The sequence below is a fragment of the Odocoileus virginianus genome, chromosome 1 (genome assembly GCF_023699985.2).
Source record: "Odocoileus virginianus isolate 20LAN1187 ecotype Illinois chromosome 1, Ovbor_1.2, whole genome shotgun sequence".
Lineage (NCBI taxonomy): Eukaryota > Metazoa > Chordata > Mammalia > Artiodactyla > Cervidae > Odocoileus > Odocoileus virginianus.
The window spans coordinates 19217137-19240057 of NC_069674.1; the positions used below are offsets into that span (position 1 = coordinate 19217137).

At 44.3% G+C, this 22921-nt stretch overlaps 1 protein-coding gene across 1 annotated transcript in view; it reads left to right on the plus strand.

Moving 5' to 3' along the window:
- LOC110128973 (solute carrier family 23 member 1-like) overlaps positions 1 to 22921 on the plus strand; it is a 62897-nt gene that overhangs the window by 34258 nt on the left and 5718 nt on the right. The window contains exons 5-11 of the mRNA XM_020880065.2: positions 8209 to 8390; positions 10052 to 10172; positions 11267 to 11423; positions 12102 to 12355; positions 20790 to 20954; positions 21337 to 21445; positions 22620 to 22715. Coding sequence (XP_020735724.2) covers positions 8209 to 8390; positions 10052 to 10172; positions 11267 to 11423; positions 12102 to 12355; positions 20790 to 20954; positions 21337 to 21445; positions 22620 to 22715 — 1084 coding nt within the window. The remainder of the gene's footprint in view (positions 1 to 8208; positions 8391 to 10051; positions 10173 to 11266; positions 11424 to 12101; positions 12356 to 20789; positions 20955 to 21336; positions 21446 to 22619; positions 22716 to 22921) is intronic.

Below are 22921 nucleotides of genomic sequence, written 5' to 3' on the forward strand. Positions count from 1 at the left end.
ACCCCATGGACTGCACCACACTAGGCTTCCCTGTCCTTCACTGTCCCCTGGAGTTTGCTCAAACTCATGTCCATTGAGTTGGTGATACCATCCAACCATCTCACCCTCTGTAACCCCCTTCTCCTCCTGCCCTCAATTTTTTCCCTGCATCAGGATCTTTTCCAATGAGTCAGCTCTTCACATCAGGTGGCCAAAGTATTGGAGTTTCAGCTACCAATGAATATTCAGGGTTGATTTCCTTTAGGATTGACTGGTTTGATCTCCTTGCTGTCAAAGGGACTCTCAAAAGCCTTCTCCAGCACCACAATTCTCCAGAACCACCAGGTTTTTAAAGAGTGTTAAAAATCTCCCATACTCTGTGGACTGTCCAGTTTGGGCAGCGTACCAGCTCTGTGATGGGCCATTTATCTTCATGTTCTCCCACCAGAGGCACCTGTGACCATCACTGTCATCAATCAATTATTGTCATCAATCTGGATCATCCTGGGAAACACAGACAACATCAGATAGAGATGGAGATTGTGCAGTTTGTGAGCCCACATGTGCGTGGCTTGTGACCTGAGGTGTCATCTCCTGGACCCTAGTGACTACATTCAAAGTCATACTTCCCTCCTCTTTTTTAAGACACGGGGACATTGATATGAACCACCAGTATTTGAGATTTGGCTATTAAGTCCTGTCCCATAAAAGGTGAAATTTCAGTACAGCCTCTATGACCGACTTGCCAGACCAAACTGCAAGTCCATTGGCCACAGCTTGAAAACCTAAAATTCTAAAGGGATGATTTTGGGTAATTTCGTGTCCACTGGCACATCACACACATTGTTCATTGGCTGGACTTAGACTTGCCTTCTTTCCTCCATCAGAGCCTTTCTATTGAAATGTTACACTTTTTAGAATCAATCTTTCTCAGGTGGATGAGCAGCACCTTTAGCAAGACTCCAACTTGCTTTCTGAATTCAAAGACCCACATAGTGAGATCCAAATCTTGGTTGCTAGAGTTAGATTATCTTGTGAAGTAGTGTCCACCCAGGGAAGGCAAGGACTGTACTTACTCATGGATCCTACGAACTCCTCCCTGTGTAACTGTGTTTTCTTTTTCCGATTGTAACTATTTCCCTTTAACCAGCAAGTTCTGTTGATGAGACTTAGCATGCACACACGCCCCTTTCTTATTTGAATGTCTTTCTGACATCATTCAAGATATCACTGAGATTTCTTTCTTTTATTTATTTATTAATTTTTTAAAATTAGTTGGAGGCTAATTACTTCACAATATTGTAGTGGTTTTTGTCATATATTGACATGAATCAGCCATGGATATACATGTATTCCCCTTCCCGATCCCCTCTCCCACCTCCTTCTCCACCCGATCCCTCTGGGTCTTCCCAGTGCACCAGCCCCGAGCACTTGTCTCATGCATCCAACCTGGGCTGGTGATCTGTTTCACCCTAGATAATATACATGTTTCGATGTACATCCCACCCTCGCCTTCTCCCACAGAGTCCAAAAGTCTGTTCTATACATCTGTGTCTCTTTTTCTGTTTTGCATATAGGGTTATTGTTACCATCTTTCTAAATTCCATATATATACGTTAGTATACTGTAATGGTCTTTATCTTTCTGGCTTACTTCACTCTGTATAATGGGCTCCAGTTTCATCCATCTCATTAGAACTGATTCAAATGAATTCTTTTTAATGGCTGAGTAATATTCCATGGTGTATATGTACCACAGCTTCCTTATCCATTCGTCTGCTGATGGGCATCTAGGTTGCTTCCATGTCCTGGCTATGATAAACAGTGCTGCGATGAACATTGGGGTGCACGTGTCTCTTTCAGATCTGGTTTCCTCGGTGTGTATGCCCAGAAGTGGGATTGCTGGGTCATATGGCAGTTCTATTTCCAGTTTTTTAAGGAGTCTCCACACTGTTCTCCATAGCGGCTGTACTAGTTTGCATTCCCACCAACAGTGTAAGAGGGTTCCCTTTTCTCCACACCCTCTCCAACATTTATTGCTTGTAGACTTTTGGATAGCAGCTATCCTGACTGGCGTATAATGGTACCTCATTGTGGTTTTGATTTGCATTTCTCTGATAATGAGTGATGTTGAGCATCTTTTCATGTGTTTTTTAGCCATCTGTATGTCTTCCTTGGAGAAATGTCTGTTTAGTTCTTTGGCCCATTTTTTGGCTGGGTCATTTATTTTTCTGGAGTTGAGCTGGAGGAGTTGCTTGTATATTTTTGAGATTAATCCTTTGTCTGTTGCTTCGTTTGCTATTATTTTCTCCCAATCTGAGGGCTGTCTTTTCACCTTGCTTATAGTTTCCTTTGTTGTGCAAAAGCTTTTAAGTTTAATTAGGTCCCATTTGTTTATTTTTGCTTTTGTTTCTAATATTCTGGGATGTGGGTCATAGAGGATCCTGCTGTGATTTATGTTGGAGAGTGTTTTGCCTATGTTCTCCTCTAGGAGTTTTATAGTTTCTGGTCTTACATTGAGATTTCTGATCTTAGAGTTATTTGGTGCCAGTCAATAGTGCTCTAATTCCAAACAGTGCCCAGTAGCAGACTAGTTAGGAGAGTGGCTTAGCCACTTCAAAGAGAGAGTGGCTGAGTAGCTGCTTTGGGCCAACTCTGCACCAAATGCCCCACTCAGAGCTGAAGCACCTAGCATCTGCCAGGGTCAGGCCTCATTCAGTGTGGACTCAACCACCAACACTTCTGCTATCTCAGGAGTGCTGTGCTGGTTGGGGTGCTGGTCTGAGACCAGTCTGAGCCATAGCTTGTGAATTTCAGCCAGAGCTTTCTGCTGTTCTTCCCTTCCAAAACAGCCTTTCTGCGCATGCCTGTGCTCTGATCTACAGTCCAAGAGACGTGGATGTACTTCAGTGGTCTATCAAGTCCTTATGCTTCCTTTCTTTTCTCAAGGTGGACCCAGAGTTAACAGGAGTTTTTAATATTTAATAAACTTTTCCATGTAGCTCTAGACCAAGACATACCTAAGGATTTCACTTGTCAAGCTGGTGGGCCCTGGATTTTTGCCAGGTCAATTGGCTAACCTTCAAATGCCATTTGTCAAACAACTTTTTTCAAAGCAGGGTGTATTTCTTCTTCAGTGCAGCCTATTTGTATTATATCATCAATAGCATGAATCACAAAACACATGTGGTTTGAGGTTTGGTTTTGTTTCTTCTCTCCCCCAGGGAGGCAATACTTGGCTTTGGTAAATCCAAATTAAAACTAAGCAAAGAATAAGAAGTGGAAATTTTAATTAACTATCAAGTTAAGAAAAAAAGTGGGGGATTCTACTCGAGCCAAACTGAGGATTATAACCCAGGGAGCAGATTGTCAGGAACCTCTGGGAACTGTTTCACCTGTTAGAAGTCAAAGGCATAGTCATATACTTTTTTGAGACAAAGGATCATACGTTAAAATGACATACTGATATTTCATGTAAAGTTCACCGGGGACACATTGTCCAGGTAAACACATAGAAGGGAGCAGCAGGTCACTATGACTCCCAACAGAGCTGAGAAAGAACACTATTCTTTCAAGAAGTTACACTGCTACAACCTAGAGGGGTGGGATGGGGAGGGAGATGGGAAAGAGGTTCAAGAGGGAGGGAACATATGTATACCTATGGCTGATTCATGTCGATGTTTGGCAGAAACTAACATGATTCTGCAAAGCACTAATCCTTCAATTAAAAGATAAATAAATAAATAAAAGAAGTTACATTGTTAGCATCAGAAGAAAGGAAAAAAAACTGCTTTACTGTTTATCTGGCCCTTCCATCTTTGAAGAGCTCTGGTTAATGCGTAATGTGGGTGCACACTGCATTTTAGGGAGGGAGGAGGCCCAAACAAACAGAAAGAATTTTATATTTAATTTTTTTTCTTGTCTTCCTTTGTTGTTGTTGTTCAGTCGCTCAGTTGTGTCTGACTCTTTGCGACACCATGGACTGCAGCACGCAGGCTTCCCTGTCCTTCACCATCACCCAGAGTTTGTTCAAACTCATGTCCTTCGAGTCAGTGATGCCATCCAACCATCTCATCCTCTGTCGTCCCCTTCTCCTCCTGCCCCCAATCCCTCCCAACATCAGGGTCTTTTCCAGTGAGTCAGCTCTTCACATCAGGTAACCAAAGGATTGGAGCTTCAGCTTCAGCATCAGCCCTTCCAATGGATATTCAGGATTTATTTCTTTTAGGATTGACTGATTTGATCTCTTTGCAGTCCAAGGGACTCTTAAGAGTGTTTTCCAGCACCACAGTTCAAAAGTATCAATTCTTTGGTGATGAGCCTTCTTTATGGTCCAGCTCTTACATCCATACATGACTACTGGAAAAACCATAGCTTTGACTATACGGACCTTTGTTGGCAAAGTAATGCCTCTGCTTTTTTAATATGCTGTCTAGGTTTGTTACAGCTTTTCTTCCAAGGAGCAATCATCTTGTATATTTAATTTTTTTTCTTGTATGCCTTAAAATATGAATTTTATTTCATCAGTTTCTTTACCCTGATCTGCTAGATGCCAGGGGCACGATTTCCCTTTCACTTAGACTTACTGAGAACTATAATTTGGTTTTTTTTTAATTTATTTTTGGCTGGGCTGGGTCTTCATTGCTGTGCATGGGGCTACTCTCTAGTTGTGGCGCGTAGGCTTCTCATTTCAGTGGCTTCTCTTGTTGTGGAGCGTGGGCTCTAGGGCACTCGGGCTTCAGTAGGTGAGGCATGTGGGATCAGTGGTTGTGGCTCCCGGGCTCCAGAGCACAGGTTCAATAGTTGTGGCCCACGGGCTCAGTTGCCCTGCAGCCTGTGGGATCTTCCTGGATCAAGGATGGAACCCGTGTGTCCTGCATTGGCAAGTGGATTCTTCATCACTGAGTCCCCAGGGAAGCCCCGAGAACTGTAATTTCTTATGCAAGAATCTCTTGCCTTCGTACTATCTGAGAAGAAAGATCCAACAAGTTAATTTGTCTCCTCTCCTGCCTGAGCACTTCTGTTGCTCAAATCCTTCCTGGGTTCTAATGACGTGTCTGCTCCAACACTGGAATAGTCAGAAGCGGTTACCTTGTGTTCTGAGGACACAGTACTAGTAGTGAGAGGATGTTTAGGGATGTGGGTCATGCTGAGCCTGCACCGGGCACAGGATCCCAAGTGACAGACATAACCGGATTTTCTTTAGTACATTCACTATTCTTGTGCTTCTGAGTCCTCTAAAGCCAGAGTCAGCAAACTATGGCTCTTAGACCAGATCTAGCCTGCAATCTGTTTTGTGCTTCGCTGTGCTCAGTCGTGTCTGACCCTTTGAGACCCCATGGACTGTAGCCCACCAGGCTCCTCTGTCCATAGGGATTCTCCCGGCGAGAATACTGGAGTGGGTTGCTATGCTCTCCTCCAGGGGATCTTCCCAAACCGGGGATCGAACCCAGTTCTCCTGCATTGCAGGTGGATTCTTTACCATCTGAGCCACCGGGGAAGCCAAAGAATACTGGAGTGGGTAGCCTATCTCTTCTCCAGGGGATCTTCCCGACCCAGGAATCAAACTGGGGTCTTCTGCATTGCAAGTGGTTTCTTTACCAGCTGAGCTACCAGGGAAGCCCAATCTGTTTTTCACTCCTTACCAATTAAGAACAATTTTTACATTTTATTTATTTATTTATTATTGGCCACACCATGCTGTGGGGTGTGTGGGATTGAACCTTTGACCCCCTGACATGGAAGGGTGGAGTTGTAACCACTGGACTGCCAGGGAAGTCCTGGTTTTACATTTTTAAGTTGTTTAAAATTAAAAAAAGAACATGCGACAGAAACTACGTGTGGCCCACAAAACCTGAAATGTTTATTATCTGACCAGTTATAGCAAAAGTTCGCCAACCCCTGCTCTAAAGCACAGGGCCCAGGGTAGGGGTTCCTCTTGCCCAGATCCAGAACGGTAGCCTCCACTATTTCTTTTCCACATCACTTCCAAGTGTCTGAGAGTGAGCGCAAACCCGGAGTCTTAGCTGTGGTGTTTTAGCTCCATCTGCTGGTCCAGGGTTTTTCACCAGTAAACAAGGGAAAGGTTTTGCAAGTTTCAACTTCCTTTCACTGATCAATGGATTGGTTTAATTCACTGAGCTAGCCTATTGGAATTCAAAGTAGATTTTTCCATGTTTCACTGGGTTATATTTTTTTACTCACATCTCAAGTCTTGAAACCACCAGTGGTTAGCAGTCCAACTCTACATCACAATAGTAGCCACAAATGAAAGTGAGGCAAATATAGGACCAACAGTCATGTCATTACTTTCTGGGAGATAAGAAATAATAGAGAGGAAAGGTAAATAGTGATTGTGTTTTAAGAAAATGATGGTAGGGAAGAGATTGCAAGCTCAGGTTTCAACACGTTAGACCAATTTAAACTTCACCTTCTGGCATTATGGTAGTTTAAAAAATTGTATATACTTGTGTATGCTTATCTATAAGTGAAATGAATGACAGCAATGATAAAATGGCTAGGTGGGAGAAATTAGAATTGTTTTGTAACTGTAAGTTATTCATATGACTCATGAAGTAGTATAGTGTTATTTGAAAGTGGACTTGAGTTCACTGTAAATGTTTATTGCAAACTCTAGGGAAACCACTAAAGGGAAAACAGTGGATAATAGTTATGCTAAGAAAGGAGAGAAAATGGAGTCATATAGAAATCTCAGTTAAAACCACCAAAGGCAGAAAAAGAGTAGAAGACAAAAACAAATAGTAGAAGACAAAAAAAGAAATGAAGAACAAGGGCAACAAATAGAAAACAGTAGTGGATATGGTGGATATTAATCCAACTATATCAATAACTACTTTGAACATCATTGCTCTAGAGGCACTGATTAAAAGACCAGAGATTGTCAGAGTGGATCAAAAAATAAGATCCCATCATATGTTGTCCAGATGAAACCTACTTTGATTTTTAAAACATTTTATTGGAGTAGAGTTGATTTACAATGTTGTGTTAGTTTCAGATGTACAGCAAAGTGAACCAGTTATACATATACATATATCCACTCCTTTTAGATTCTTTTCTCATATGTATAGACCATTACAGAATACTGAGTCGTGTTTGCCATGCTCTGCAGCAGGTCTTTGTTAGTTATCTGTTTTATATATAGTAATGTCATCCTCAGTCTTCTAATTTACCCCTCCTCTCTTATCCTCTGATAACCATAATCTTGTTTGCTACATCTGTGGCTCTTTTTCTGTGTTGTAAATAAGTTCATTTGTACCCTTTTAAAAAAGATCTACGTATAAGTGATATCATATTATATTTGTCTTTCTCTAGAAACCTACTTTAAATATAAAGATACATGTAGATTAAAAGTAAATAGACGGAGAGGAATATACCATATTAACACTAATCAAAATAAAGCAGGAATCAGACTTTTCTTTTCTTGGAAATCAGACTTCAAAGCAAGGGATAAAAAAGAATGTATAACACCCATATAAGTAAAGTAAAAACAGAGAAATAAACTTAATGAGTCCCATAGCTCAGCGGTTGGCAAACTACAGCCTATGAGCCAAATCTGGCCGGTTGCCTGTCTTCTGCTTGTTTTTTGAATGGCCCGCAAACTAAAAATGGTTTCATAATTTAAATGGTTGGAAAAAAAATCAAAAGAAGAATAATATTTTATGACAAGTCCAAATTGTACAAAATACAAATTTCAGGGCCTGTCCGTGGAGTTTTATTAGAACATGGGCAAGCTCATTTGTTCCCATCTTGTCTGGAAAAGTTTTGACTGAGCCTGGACAGCCCACAGAACCTCAACAATTCACTCTCTGTCCCCTTTGCCAGCCTCTGCGACAGAAAGTAGGAAAACAGAGAAAAGTAAAGCAGCAAGACAGTCAATACACTACTGGGTAACACCAGTATTACAAGTCATCAGCATCATCACTATGATCAACACATAATCTTGAAGTCTACTTTCTGAAAAACTTCACATAAGGTGAAAATGTCCAACAGACAGTTGGCAATAGAGGACTGGAGAGAGGAGTGAGGTCAGAGCTCGCCTTCCGTGGCTTCCTTTGGGGTCCAGCCTTGCCCCATGCCCTGCCTCTGAAGGTACCGCCGATCCCGGTGGCCTGGGCAGGCCTGAGGCCCCGCCCCGCCGCAGGCCCCGCCCCGCCACAGGCCCCGCCCCGCCGCGCGGTCTCAGACGATAAGCCCCACTCTCCCCTTTCAGCTGCAGGGAGCCGTCATGGTTGCCTCCTGTGTCCAGATGCTGGTGGGCTTCTCTGGCCTCATTGGCTTCCTCATGCGCTTCATCGGCCCCTTGACCATTGCTCCCACAATCTCCCTGGTGGCCCTGCCTCTCTTTGATTCTGCGGGAGACAACGCCGGGATCCACTGGGGGATTGCTGTCACGTAAGTACCCTCTGGGATGGGAGGGCCATTTGAGTTCCCTCTAGAGGAAGGTTACCCAGTATAAAGAGTGAGTCCTGGATATTGGCAAGCTCGGGTGGTTTACAAGTACTTTCATGAACATTTGTTGTTGTTAAGAGGCCAAGTCGTGTCCAACTCTTTGTGACCCCATGGACTGCAACATGCCAGGCTTCCCTGTCCGTCACCATCTCCTGGAGTTTGCCCAAGGTCATGTCCATTGAATAGATGATGCCATCCAACCATGTCATCCTCTGTTACCCTCTTCTCCTTCTGCCTTCAATCTTTCCCAGCGTCAGAGTCTTTTCCAATGAGTCAGCTGTTTGCATCAGGTGGCCAAAGTATTGAAGCTTCAGCTTCAGCATCAGTCCTTCCAAAGAGTGTTCAGGGTTGATTTCCTTTAAGATTGACTGGTTTGATCTCCTTGCTTTCCAAGGGACTCTCAAGAATCTTCTCCAGTACCACAGTTCAAAAGCATCAATTCTTCAGCACTCTGCCTTCTTTATTGTCTAGCTCTCACACCCATATATGACTACCGGAAAGACCATAGTTTTGACTAGATGGACCTTTGTCAGAAAAGTGATGTCTTTGCTTTTTAACACACTCTCTAGTTTTGTCGTAGCTCTCCTGCCAAGAAGCAATTGTCTTCTGATTTCATGGCTGAAGTGATTTTAGAGCCCAAGAAGAGGAAATCTGTCACTGCTTCCACATTTCCCCCTTCTATTTGCCATGAAGTGATGGGACCAGATGCCATGATCTTAATTTTTTTAATATTGAGTTTTAAGCTGACTTTTTCACTCTCCTCTTTCATCCTCATCAAGAGGCTCTCTAGTTCATGTACATTATAATACCTTAAAAAGCAGTGACATGGCTATTTAGAATGTATTATTACTATTTGTTTGTTATTAATCCTCACAGACAATGAGTTCACCACAGGCAGTGTATAAACATACTTAATGCAGGGTTCACAGATGGCTGATGCTACCCATCCCTTGCCTCCTAGGTTTTCACTGAGCAAATATTTGTATACCTCCAGCTCCTGGGAAGGGTACAGAGACATGGCCCAGCTCTCAAGCATTTGGTAGTTTGGCAGAGGGTTAAGACTTGAGTCCAAGTACCTGTGACACCAGGAGAGAGTGTTGAGGGTCCCAGAGTGTCAAGCTTGTTCAGGGGATGGGGCAGTGACAGCCAGCTTGTGGGGGATGGAGATGGCGGGGAAGAGTGTGAGGAAGGCTTAGGAGTGGGGTGGAGAAGAGGCCCTCAACATTTAAACAGAGCTTTGGAGGAATTTGGCAACAACAGATGGATGTGCTCATTCACTCTGACCTCAAGGGCCTGCAGGACCACCTGGGAGAAAAGATGGTCTTTGGCTCCAGGCTGGATCTATGCAGCTGTCGTGCTCATTTCTCAGGTCCCAAGGAATAGTAGTCCTCTGCCCACTCTTCCTCTTCAGCCACCTGCAGCCTCTGAAAGGGGCCCGCCCACCTGTTCCCAGCTGGCAGGATGCAGAGCAGGGCCTCGATGAGGGCCCTCCTAGCACAGCCCCTGCTCCCCAGACCCGGAAGCACACAGTGGCCCAGCTTCCTGGATCCTCGCTCTGGATGAGCCCAGCTCACCAGGTTGGGTGTGGTTTGTTTCTGTTTCAGGACCATCTTCCTCATCGTGCTGTTTTCTCAGTACCTGAAAAACATCGCAGTGCCCGTGCCCGTTTATGGACGAGAGAAGAAGTGTCACACCTCTAAGCTCTACCTGTTTCAGGTCTTCCCTGTAAGAAGCACTCCCCACCCGCCGCCATCCTTAGCTGACTCACCTGGAGAGTGAGGAGCAGCCTCCTGCTCATCCAGATAGGCCTGAAGTCAAATGCTCTCCACCTGCGGTGGCCTCTACTCCTCGGCCTCCCCTAACTGCTCCTCCCCACTCTGCCCGTGGGTGGTGGGAGCGTTGGCTTAATGCCCTACAGCTCCTCCCTCAATGCTTCTCTCCTGCAGGAGCGGAGAGCTCGCCCCAGGTTGCTACAGTGGTTGCCAGTGTGGGACAGCTTCCTTATGTTTGCCGGGACGTCCTCAGAACATGGCCCTCAGAACATGGAGATAGCCAGGATCACCACTATGGGTGCAAAACGAAGGGCCAAGATGCTTAGGTTCTTTCTCATTGGTTCCTGGATGATTCAGATGGTGCCTCCTTTTTCAGAGCCTTCTCTGTTGAATTTGTTCCATTCTGTCAAGCAGGCACATTTGCCAACCCCATAAAGGTGTTTTCAGGTTTAATTCACCTATGAACGACATTCTGCATTGTAAAAAAGATACTTCCATATAGAGATCTCATTGATCCTTCCACAACCCTGTAGGCCAGTGGTTCAAAAGTTCAGTGTACATAAGATTCACTTGGGAACATTGCTAAAAATACAGGTGTCTGGGGTTCTACCACCAGAGATTAAAAATCAATATATCTGAGGACCCCACTTTAAGAAATCCTGCTTCAGGCTCAGCAGAGCAATGGCTGAAATTCCATTGTACAGATGAGCAAACTGAGGCTCAGGGAGTTTGAAGCAAGTCATGTGACCAGCAAACAGTAGAAAGGGAGTCAGCTTGCAGTCCTTCTGACCCAGACCTTGTCTGCTTTCCTAGACATTTCTGCCTCTACCTGGCATAAGGTCTCCCTATGGTTTATTGTCTGTGTTCCTTTACCGAGTCACTCACCCACAGACACGGCAGATTTCTGTTGTTACTGGAAGGGTTCCTAATCCACACTTCCTCACTTTGAAGAGCTTTCCTGAGCTCTCTCCTTTGTCCAGCCCTGCTGGGAGGTGGGGACCGGGGCAGGGAGTGGGGTCAGGTGTGAAGGGCACCTCCCTTCCGCAGGTGCTGCTGGGGCTTTGCATCTCGTGGCTGCTCTGCTTTGTGCTCACAGTCACCGACGCCCTCCCGTCAGCGCCCACAGCCTACGGGTACTTGGCCCGCACTGACACCAGAGGCAACGTCCTGAGCCAGGCTCCGTGGTTTCGCTTCCCTTACCCAGGTAATGAGAGCACTGGGCCCTTATTGCCTGGGACACATGCTTCTTAGGTCTGTCCATGGGGCTCAGGGCACCAGAGTGGGTGGTGAGTGGAGCCAGGGGTGGGGGCGGGTGAGAATCTTCTCCAGGGGATCTGACAACAGCCTGTGGGTGGGAAAAGCACAGAGGAACCCGACCTCTAGCCAGCATCTGGGTCTCCTCCTGGACTTGGTGGGTCCCACACAAGGGAGGCTCGAGACTGAAGGAGAACATTTCTGGGCTGGAGGTCAAGGCCATCTCTTAGGCCTCTTTTGGTCTCCTTTCCCTGCAGTTCTTGGCTCAGGTTGTGTGAATAAGCACGTTTCAGCGGTGATAGGCAGGGGTGGCCTCATGGACTAGGGAGCTAGCGCCTCCCTGAGTAAGCATCTTGAATTCAGAATGCTTCAGGGCCTTCCTGGGAAAAGGCCGGGCTGCTGGTTCTTTGTGTGCCCTGGGAGCTCAAGGTCAGGGCATCTGACCTACCCCCGGGGAGGCACGGGTAAGGCAGGGGTCCAAGACAAAGTCTCAGGACAGTTGTGGTACTGGAAGACGTGTTGCCCAGTTTTTAAAGCCTTCCGGAGAATCCTCTCGGAAAGAAATTATTTGGGGGTCCAGTAACCTGTTGTCTTCTGGGTTAATATTCCCTCTGCATTGGATTTTCAGGACAGTGGGGCCTCCCCACCGTCAGCCTGGCTGGGGTCTTTGGGATCATCGCAGGCGTAATCTCCTCAATGGTGGAGTCAATAGGCGATTATTATGCCTGTGCCCGCCTGGTGGGGGCGCCACCCCCTCCGAAGCACGCCATCAACCGAGGCATCGGCATCGAGGGCCTGGGCTGCCTGCTGGCAGGGGCCTGGGGGACAGGGAACGGCACCACCTCCTACAGTGAGAATGTGGGCGCGCTGGGCATCACCAGGGTAAGGCTGCAGACAGTGGTCCATAGGTGTGTGTGGGGGACGGGGGTGGGGGGTGGGTGTGCAGGCTAAGTACCTGGATCTGTCATCCATGTCTTAGTCTCTTATTGCTGCTGCAACAAATTGCCACAAACTTAATGGCTTTCAACAACCCAAATTTATTATCTTACCAATCTGGAGGTCAGAACTCCAACACAGGTCTCACAGGACTACAGTAAAGGTATTAGCAAGGCTACATTCCTGCCTGGAGGCTCCAGGGGAGAATCCATTGCCTTGTTTTTTCCATCATCTAGAGGCTCCCCACATCCTTGGTTATGGCCCCTTTCCCCCATCTTAAAGCCAGCAACATTGCATCTCTCTTTCTTCCTTTGTCACGTCTCCCTTTGACTACACCTGGGAAAGATTATCTGTTTATGTGGGTATGTGTCATTAGATTGGGCCCGCCTGGGTAATTCAGGATACTCTTTCCATCTCAAAATCCTTAAGTCCCTTTTGCCATGTGAGTTTTGGGATCAGGATGTGGACATCTTTGAGGAGCCATCATTCTGCTTGCTGTTCTTGACCTTCTTGGTTGTGGTCCCCTGTACCTGCATGTCCCAAGGGTACCTGTCACTCAGCGTGGCCTCTGTGATGTTCAGTCCATGCCCCATTCTTACTTCTCCTCCTTGTAAAGCTTGTCCCAGTGAATCTTTGTCGTCTCTGTCCTGTACCCCTTCACAGTGGATTCTGTTTTCTCAGGGTGCCTGTGGCCATCTTGTCCGCTTTTCTCCAAGCAGGACCACAGCTTGATCAATCATCTCTCACCTGAACATGGTAGCAACTGTCCATTCCCAGGATCTTGCCCGTCTCTCATCTAGCTGCTACGTGGCTGCCCAAGGATCTTTCTAGAATCCAATTAAATTAGTTCCTACTTAAAATCTCTTCTGGGCTCCTGTTTTCCACGGGAAAGCCCCCTAAGTTCAGCACAAATTCTTCAAGATGGTGCTTTCTAAGAAGGCTTGAAAAGAATCGTATTACAATGTTGCTTTCCTGTCTGCTTCAGTGCAGAGGTGCCCTGTTTCCCATAACAAGTGAAGTCAGTTTTGGAGAATACAGAGCCCGCTATCCACTTCCCCTCCCTGCATTTTCTGATCGCTCTCTCAGACCTATCCACCTCTGTATCTGCATGACCTTGGGTCCACAGTGGGAGCTAAAATGTGTGAGCAACAGCAGAGCCAGCACCCACCCCTGGAGCAAGTACCATGTGAATTGACACCATGGACTCTTGGATATTTTCCCAAAGTTTCCAAACCTTTAGTGCAAGTGAAAGGAATGTTTTTCCATGTGACGGTCACTGACCCACACAGAAATATAACAAGAATGGGCTACATGAGTATAAAGCAGCAACTATTTTTCCTGCTAAAGGAAGCAAATATCATGCAGAACAGAAAATTATACTCAATAAACAGAACAAAAATTTTTTTGATGTATAATTTCTGAACTTTCATTTTTCTGAACTAAGGCTGTTTAGACTAGAGGGAAGGAGCAGGGCAGAAAGGTACATGCTGCTGCTGCCGCCAAGTCACTTTAGTCGTGTTCGACTCTGTGGGACCCCATAGACGGCAGCCCACCAGGCTCCCCCATCCCTGGGATTCTCCAGGTAAGAATACTGGAGTGGTTTGCCATTTCCTTCTCCAAGGCATGAAAATGAAAAGTGAAAGTGAAAGCGCTCAGTCGTATCCGACTCTTAGCGACCCCATGGACCGCAGCCTACCAGGCTTCTCCGTCCATGGGATTGTCCAGGCAAGAGTACTAGAGTGGGTTGCCACTGCCATCTCCGGAAAGGTACATGAGCAGGCTACAAATCCAGTTGTTGTTCAGTTGCTCAGTCATATCCTACCCTTTGCAATGCCATGGATTACAGCTCAGTTCGGTCGCTCAGTCATATCCAAATCTTTGTGACCCCATGAGCGATAGCACGCCAGGCTTCCCAGTGTCCCATCACCACTCCTGGAGCCTACCCAAACTCATGTCCATCATGTCGGTGATGCCATCCAACCATCTCATCCTCTGTAGTCCTCTTCTCCTCCTGCCTTCAATCTTTCCCAGAATTGGGGTCTTTTCCAATGAGTTGGTTCTTTGTATCAGGTGCCAAAGTATTGGAGTTTCAGCTTCAGCATCAGTCCTTCCAATGAAGATTCAGGACTGATTTCCTTTAGGTCGACTGGTTTGATCTTCTTGCAGTCCAAGGGACTCTCAAGAGTCTTCTCCAACACCACAGTTCAAAAGCATCAATTCTTCAGCACTCAGCTTTCTTCACAGTCCAACTCTCACATCCATACATGACTACTGGAAAAACCATTGCTTTGACAAGATGGACCTTTGTTGTTAAAGTAATGTCTCTGCTTTTTAATAGCTATCTAGGTTGGTCATAGCTTTTCTTCCAAGGAGCAAGCATCTTTTAATTTCATGGCTGCAGCCACTATCTGCAGTGATTTTGGAGCCCCCCAAAATAAAGTCTCTCACTGTTTCCATTGTTTCCCCATCTATTTGCCATAAAGTGATGGAACCGGATGCTATGATCTTAGTTTTCTGAATGTTGAGGTTTTTTTTTTTTTTTTTTGAATGTTGAGTTTTAAGCCAACTTTTTCACTCTCCTCTTTCACTTTCACCAAGAGGCTTTTTAGCTCTTCCCTTTAGGCCATAAGGGTGGTATCATCTGCATATCTGAGGTTATTAATATTTCCCCTGGCAATCTTGATTCCAGCTTGTGCTTCATCCAGCCTGGCATTTCACATGATATACTCTGCATATGAGTTAAATAAGCAGGGTGATAGTTCCTCAGTCATGTCCGATTTTTTGTGACCCCTGGATTGCAGCTTGCCAGGTTTCCCTGTCCTTCACCAACTCGCAGAACTTACTCAAACTCATGTCTATCTAGTCAGTGATGCCATCCAACCTTCTCGTCCTCTGTCTTCAATCTTCATCTTCTCCTGTCTTCAATCTTTCCCAGCATCAGGGTCTTTTCCAATGAGTCCGCTCTTCACATCAGGTGGCCAAAGTATGGAAGCTTCAGCTTCAGCATCAACCCTTCTAATGAATATTCAGGGTTGATTTCCTCTAGGATTGATTGGTTTGATCTCCTTGTAATCCAAGGGACTCTCAAGAGTCTTCTGCAACACCACAGTTCAAAAACATCAGTTCTTTGGCGTTCAGCCTTCTTTATGATCCAACTCTCACATCCATACATGACTACTGGAAAAACCATAGCTTTGGCTATAAAGACTTTTGTGGGCAAAATAATGTCTCTGCTTTTTAATATGCTGTCTAGGTTGGTCATAGCTTTTCTTCCAAGTTGCAAGCATCTTTTAATTTCATGGCTGCAATCTGCAGTGATTTTTGAGTCCAAGAAAATAAAGTCTGTCACTGTTTCCATTGTTTCCCCATCTATTTGCCATGAAGTGTTGGGACCAGATACCATTATCTTTGTTTTTTGAATGTTAAGTTTTAAGCCAACTTTTTCACTCTCCTCTTTCACTTTCATCAAGAGGCTCTTTAATTCCTCTTTGCTTTCTGCAATAAGGTGGTGTCATCTGCATATCTGAGGTTATTGATAATTCTCTCGGCAATCTTGATTCCAGCTTTTGCTTCATCCAGCCCAGCATTTTGCATCATGTACTCTGCATATAAGTTAAATAAGCAAGGTGACAATATACAGCCTTGACATACTCCTTTCCCGATTTGGAACCAGTCCGTTATTCTATGTCCGGTTCTAACTGCTGCTTCTTGACCTGCATACAGGTTTCTCAGGAGGCAAGTAAGGTGGTCTGGTATTTCTGTATCTTTAAGAATTTTCCACAGTTTTTTGTGATCCACACAAAGGCTTTAGCATAGTCAATGAAGCAGAAGTAGATGTTTTTCTGGAATTCTCTTGCTTTTTCTGTGATCCAATGGATGTTGGCAACTTGATTTCTGGTTCCTCTGTCTTTTCTAAATCCAACTTGTGTATTTGGAAGTTCACAGTTCACATACTGTTGAAGCCTGGCTTGGAGAATTTTGAGCATTACTTTGCTAGTGTGTGAAATGAGTGCAATTTTGTGCAGTAGTTTGAACATTCTTTGGCATTGCTCTTCTTTGCGATTGGAATGAAAACTGACCTTTTCCAGTCCTGTGGCCACTGCTGAGTTTTCCAAATATTGGCATACTGATATATGCCATATTGGCATATGGCACTTTATTGGCACTTTAACAGCATCATCTTTTAGGATTTGAAATAGCTCAGCTGGAATTCCTTCACCTCCACTAACTTTGTTCGCAGTGATGCCTCCTAAGGCCCACTTGACTTCACACTCCAAGATGTCTGGCTTTAGATGAGTGATCACAGCATCGTGGTTATCTGGGCCATTAAGTTCTTTTTTGTACAGATGTGTGTATTCTTGCCACCTCTTCTTAATATCTTCTGTGTCTATTAGGTCCATACTGTCCTTTATTGTGCCCATCTTTGCATGAAATGTTCCCTTGATATCTCTAATTTTCTTGAAGAGATCTCTAGTCTTTCCCATTCTTTTGTTTTCCTCTATTTGCTTGCACTGTTCACTTAGGAAGGCTTTCTTATCTCTCCCTGTTATTCTTTGGAACTATGCATTCAGATGGGTATATCTTTCCTTTTCTCCTTTGCCTTTCACTAGTTCTTGGTTCTCTCCTAGTTGGTGGGGTGGGAAGTGGGGGACAGGTGGTGGTGTCGGGGGAGGAATTAGGTTGAAGGTCAGAGACCTCCCATCACTTCTCTAGGGTGTTGTAGCTTCCAGCTCAGATGTCAATCCTGAGACCAAAAGAGGCCCAGGGTTGCATGGTAAATACTGTGGTGGTAGGATTTTGGATGACCTGCCATTTATGAGATCATCAGTATATCCAAAGGGCATTGGTTGAACTTGACAAGTTGGTTTATTGTGCTTAGATTCATGCTTAGTTCCCACAGTTCATTGTTAGGGTTATAAACAAAACAGAAGTTTCCTTTGGCGTGGTAAACTCTCTTTCTTTTGATAGGCAAGAAGTAGATTTATTAATATAGGGTAATTTTAAGAGATGCAGTGGGCAGGCGAGGGAGGCCTGCTGATGTGGTAAATTCTTATCACATGTTTTCTTATGAAGTCAGTTAAATAAATTGTGCTCATGGGGTTCTCAAGGCAAGAGTAGTGAAGTGGTTTGCCATTCCCTCCTCCAGTGGGCCATGTTTTGTTAGGCCCTGTATAGCAAGGGCATGCCCTTCAGCCACTCCATGTAGCCAGAGGATGTGACTGGTGCCCTCGTTGTCCCACTGCTGGCCCTCACTGACTGTATAAACCTTCACCAGTCACCAGGTGTCAGTCAATGGTCACTGTGCTCTTAAGCTGGGAAGAAAAATAAGCAAAGGTAGAATCTACTACTTTATCACTGTGCTAATGGACTTCAAGTTGTTGACATTGGAATATCTCAAAATTTTTTAAAATTGTGGTAAAAGACACATAGCATAAAATCTACCATCTTAATATTTTTGAAGTGTACAGTTCAGTACTATTAAGTGTATCCACAATGCTGTGCAACAGATCTTCACAGCTTTTTATTCCTACAAAATAAACCATCCTGGAGTATCTTTTTAACGTTTTTGTTTGTTTCTTTGTTTTTTTGCATTTTGCCTGGGCCACATGGCGTGTGGGATCTTCTTTCCAGGATGAGGGATGAAACTTGCACCCTGGGAAGCCCTGTCAAGCATTGCCCATGTATGCATGGACTTATTTGTGGGCTCTCAGTTCTGTTCCCTTGGTGTATGTGTCTATTTTTATGTTAGAACCATACTATTTTGATTACTATAGTTTTGTAGTATGGTTTGAAATCAGGAATTGAGATGGCTCCAGCTTTATTTTTCTTTTTCAGGATTGCTTTGGCTATTTGGCATCTTTTGTGCTTACATGAGCATTTTAGGGGGCTTCCCTGGTGGCTCAGATGGTAAAGAATCCCCCTGCAATGCAGGAGATCTAGGTTTGATCCCTGGGTTGGGAAGATCACCTAGAGAAGGGAATGGCTATCCACTCCAGTAGTCTTGCCTGGAGAATTCCATGTATAGAGGATGCCGGTGGGCTACAGTCCATGGGGTTGCAAAGAGTTGGACACAACTGAACAACTGACACTATACTACTATATATAAGCATTTAGGATTTCTTTTTTCTATTCCTGTAAAAATGCTGTTGGAAATTTGATAGGGATTGCAGTGAATCCGTAGATGGCTTCAGTAATATGGACATTTAGCAATACTAATTCTTCAAGTCATGACATAATATACCTTTGCATTTATTTGTGTCTTCTTCAATTTCTTTCATCAAAGTCTTACAGTTTTCACCTCCTTCTTTAAATTCATTCTTAAATATTTTATTGTTTTTGATGCTATTATGAATGGGTATGTTTTCTTTCTTTTTCAGATGTTTTATTATTACTGTAGAAAAATGTGACTTTTTTTTCCATTTATTTTTATTAGTTGGAGGCTAATTACTTTACAACATTGCAGTGGTTTTTGTCATACATTGAAATGAATTAGCCATGGATTTACATGTATTCCCCATCCCGATCCCCCCTCCCACCTCCCTCTCCACCCGATCCCTCTGGGTCTTCCCAGTGCACCAGGTCCGAGCACTTGTCTCATGCATCCAACCTGGGCTGGTGATCTGTTTCACCCTAGATAACATACATGTTTCGATGCTGTTCTCTTGAAACATCCCACCCTCGCCTTCTCCCACAGAGTCCACAAGTCTGTTCTATACATCTGAGTCTCTTTTTTTGTTTTGCATATAGGGTTATCGTTACCATCTTTCTAAATTCCATATATACGTGTTAGTATACTGTATTGGTCTTTATCTTTCTGGCTTACTTCACTCTGTATAATGGGCTCCAGTTTCATCCATCTCATTAGAACTGATTCAAATGAATTCTTTTTAATGGCTGAGTAATATTCCATGGTGTATATGTACCACAGCTTCCTCATCCATTCGTTTGCTGATGGGCATCTAGGTTGCTAAATGTGACATTTCTGTATGTTGATTTTCTATCCTGTAACTCTACTGAATTCACTGATTAGTTTTAACAATTTCTAAGTGGAGTCTTTAGGATTTTCTACATACGAGATCATATCATCTGCAAATAAAGATAATTTTACTTCTACTTTTTGTATTTGGATGCCTTTTATTTCTTTATGTTACCTGGTTCCTATGGCTGTGACTTCCAGTAATATGTTGAATAGGAGTGGTGAGAGTTGTCACCCTAGTCTTGTTTCTGATTTGATCTTAGAAGAAAAGTTTCCCACCTTTCAGCACTGAGTATGATGTTAGTTGTGGGCTTTTTATATATGCCTTTAGGTACATTCTTTCTATATTTGATTTGTTGAAAGCTTTTTTTTAATCAAGAAAGGATGTTCAATTTTGTCCAGTGCTTTTCCTGCATCTATTGAGATCATCATATATTTTTATCTTTCATTCTATTAATGTGGTGTATCACATTTATTGATTTGCATATGTCAAGACATCCTTGCATCCCAGAGATAAATCCCATTTGATCATGGTGTATGATCCTTTTAATGTACTGTTAAATTTGGTTTGCTAATATTTTGTTGATAGTTTTTGTATCTATATTCATCAAGGATATTAGCCTGTACAGTTGACCCTTGAATAATATGGGAAATGGGGTGGGATTAGGTGCACCAACCCTCCTCGCAGTCAAAAATCCTTGTATAACTTATAGTTGGATCTTTGTGCATGTGGTCCCTCCGTATCCGTGGGTCCATCATATCTGTGGTTCCGCATTCACAGAGTCAGCCTACCATGGATTATTTGGTGCTGCAGTGTTTACTGTTGAAAAACATCTGCATGTACAGGAACCCGCACGGTGCAGAATCATTGTTTAAGGGTCACCAGTACTGTCTTTGCTTGTAGCGTCCTTCTCTGGCTTTGGTAATGCCAGGGTACTGCTGGCCTCCTAAAATGAGTTTTTGAAGTAAGTATTATTAATTCCACCTGATAAATTTGGAGGCTGATATTTGGAGAGGTTAGATAACATGCATAAAGTCACACAGCTAGTTAGAGGCAGAGTTGGAACTGGCTCTCAAACCCCATTCTTAAGCATTGGGCCACTCCTTCCCAAAAGAGACTTCGTGCCACTTCTTTGCAAAAAGCTGCCCAGAGAAGGAGCACTGGAGTCAGGACTTGAAGATAGGTATGAGAGCAGCAGAGAGGAGAGGTGGGGAAAGAGGCCAGGACCCAAGGCCACACCCTCATCCTTTCCCTAGCCCCATATGGGAGTAGAGGGGGATCCTCCTGTGGGTCCCCTAGAGCTGTTGTTTGTGATTCCCCAGGAAGAGGGCAGAGGTATTCCGGGCATGTGTCCTGGCTGAAGCTCAGCCACTGTCTGTACCCCTTTTCCCTGAGTGCTGCAGGTAGGAAGCAGGATGGTGATTGTCGTCGCGGGCTGTGTGCTGCTCCTGATGGGCATATTTGGGAAGATCGGGGCTGCATTTGCCACCATCCCAACACCTGTGATCGGAGGCATGTTCCTGGTGATGTTCGGGGTCATCACTGCCGTAGGGATTTCCAATCTCCAGGTGAGGCGAGGCACCCTTAGAAAAGCAGCAGCATTGCATCTCCTGAGAGGAGCCCACGGGGATGGAGATGAATGGAACAGGGCGGGGACAAGGGAGGGGAAGGGAATCCTTTAGTCCCAGCAAATGCACTGGCCCCAAATGGAAGGAAGAAGTAACCAGAAACATCCAAACTTCTGAAAAACAAAATTGCATCCGTTTGGATTGGATTATCCAAACCACTCAGCTCCCAGGGTCAAGGGGGAGTTGGGACTTGACTGAGAGCCTGTGCCCTCAGAATCCAACGTCCCCCTCCTACCTCCAGTGATGGGTGAGCAGGGGTCACTTTGGAGGGGTGCTTGGTGTTCAGTACAGGTGCTGATGGCTCCGGGCCCCTCTCCTGCAGCACGTGGACTTGAACTCGTCCAGAAACCTCTTCATCTTCGGCTTCTCCATCTTCTGTGGGCTTGCCATTCCCAACTGGGTAAACAAGAACCCAGAGAGGCTCCACACAGGTGATTCTCCGTCCTCTAGACTGTGACCATTCCAGGGGCAGAGCGGGTGGGGCCCTTGGTCCCTGGGAATTCCTGTCACTTCTTTTAAGTTAACTATAGTCACCATGTTGTACATTACATCACCATTACTTATTTCCAGTTTTGTTGAGATATAACTGGCATAAATCACTGTATGAGTTCCAGGTATACAGCATAAAGTTTTGATGTACATGCATTGTGAAATGATTACCATAATAAGTCTAGTTAACACCCATCATCTCATATAGATACAATAAAAAGAAGCGGGGAAAAAAGGAAAAAATTTTCTCCTTGTAATGAGAACTCTTAGAGTTTATTCTGTTAACAACTGTATGGTTAACATACAGCAGAGTTAACCATAGTTTTCATGTTGTGCATTATACCCCTCATACTTAACTTATCTCGTAACCGGAAGTGTGTACCTTTGGATCACCCTCCTCCAGCACCTCCTTTTCCCACTTCCCGCCTCTGGTAACCGCAAATCTGATCTCTTTTTCTATGAGTTTTTATTTTGTTTAAAGAGTCTACATATAATAAGTGAGATCATACATATTTGTCTTTCTCTCTGATTTATTTCACAGCATAATGCCCTAAAGGTCCATCCATGTTGTGCAAATAGCGCCATTTCATTCTTTTCTTATGGCTGGATAATATCCGTTGTAAATATACACCACATTTTCTTTAGTTGCTCATCCACTGATGAACACTCAGGTTGTTTCCATATCTTGGCTGTTGTAAATAATGCTACTGTGAATGTGGCTGTGCATGTATCTTTTTGAGTTGGTGTTTTCATTTTCTTTGAATAAATACCCAGAAGTAGAATTGCTGGGTCATATGGTAGTTCTATTTAAAAATTTTTAAGGAACGTCCATGCTTTTTTCCATATGGCTGCACTAATTTACAGTCCCATCAATGATGTGTAAGGGTTTCTATTTTGCCACATCCTTGCCAACACTTCTCAGTTGTTTTTGGTAAAAGCCATCCTCACATGTGTGAGATGGTATGTCACTGTGGTTTTGATTTGCATTTCCCTGATATCTGTGATGTTGAACACCTTTCATGTACCCGTCGGTCAACTGGACATCTTCTTTGGGAAAATCTCTGTTAAGATCCCCAGCCCACTTTTTAATTCCTGTCACTTTTGTCTCCACTCTAGGGATTCTCCAGCTGGACCAAGTCATCCAGGTGCTGCTGACCACGGGCATGTTTGTCGGTGGATTTCTGGGATTTCTGTTGGACAACACCATCCCTGGTAGGACTCATCTTTGCTCTGAAAACTGGCAGTTGGGGTCTGGGTGAGGTGATTTAAAGTCCCTGCCTACAAATATAGTCACATTCTGAGGAATGTGAGGAAGGGAATTAGGGCTTCAACATATGATTTGGGGGGGTGGGTGGGTGAGCACAATTCAGCCCATAAAAGGACCCTAAGGTGGGAAATATGCTAGAAGCAAAGCTCAA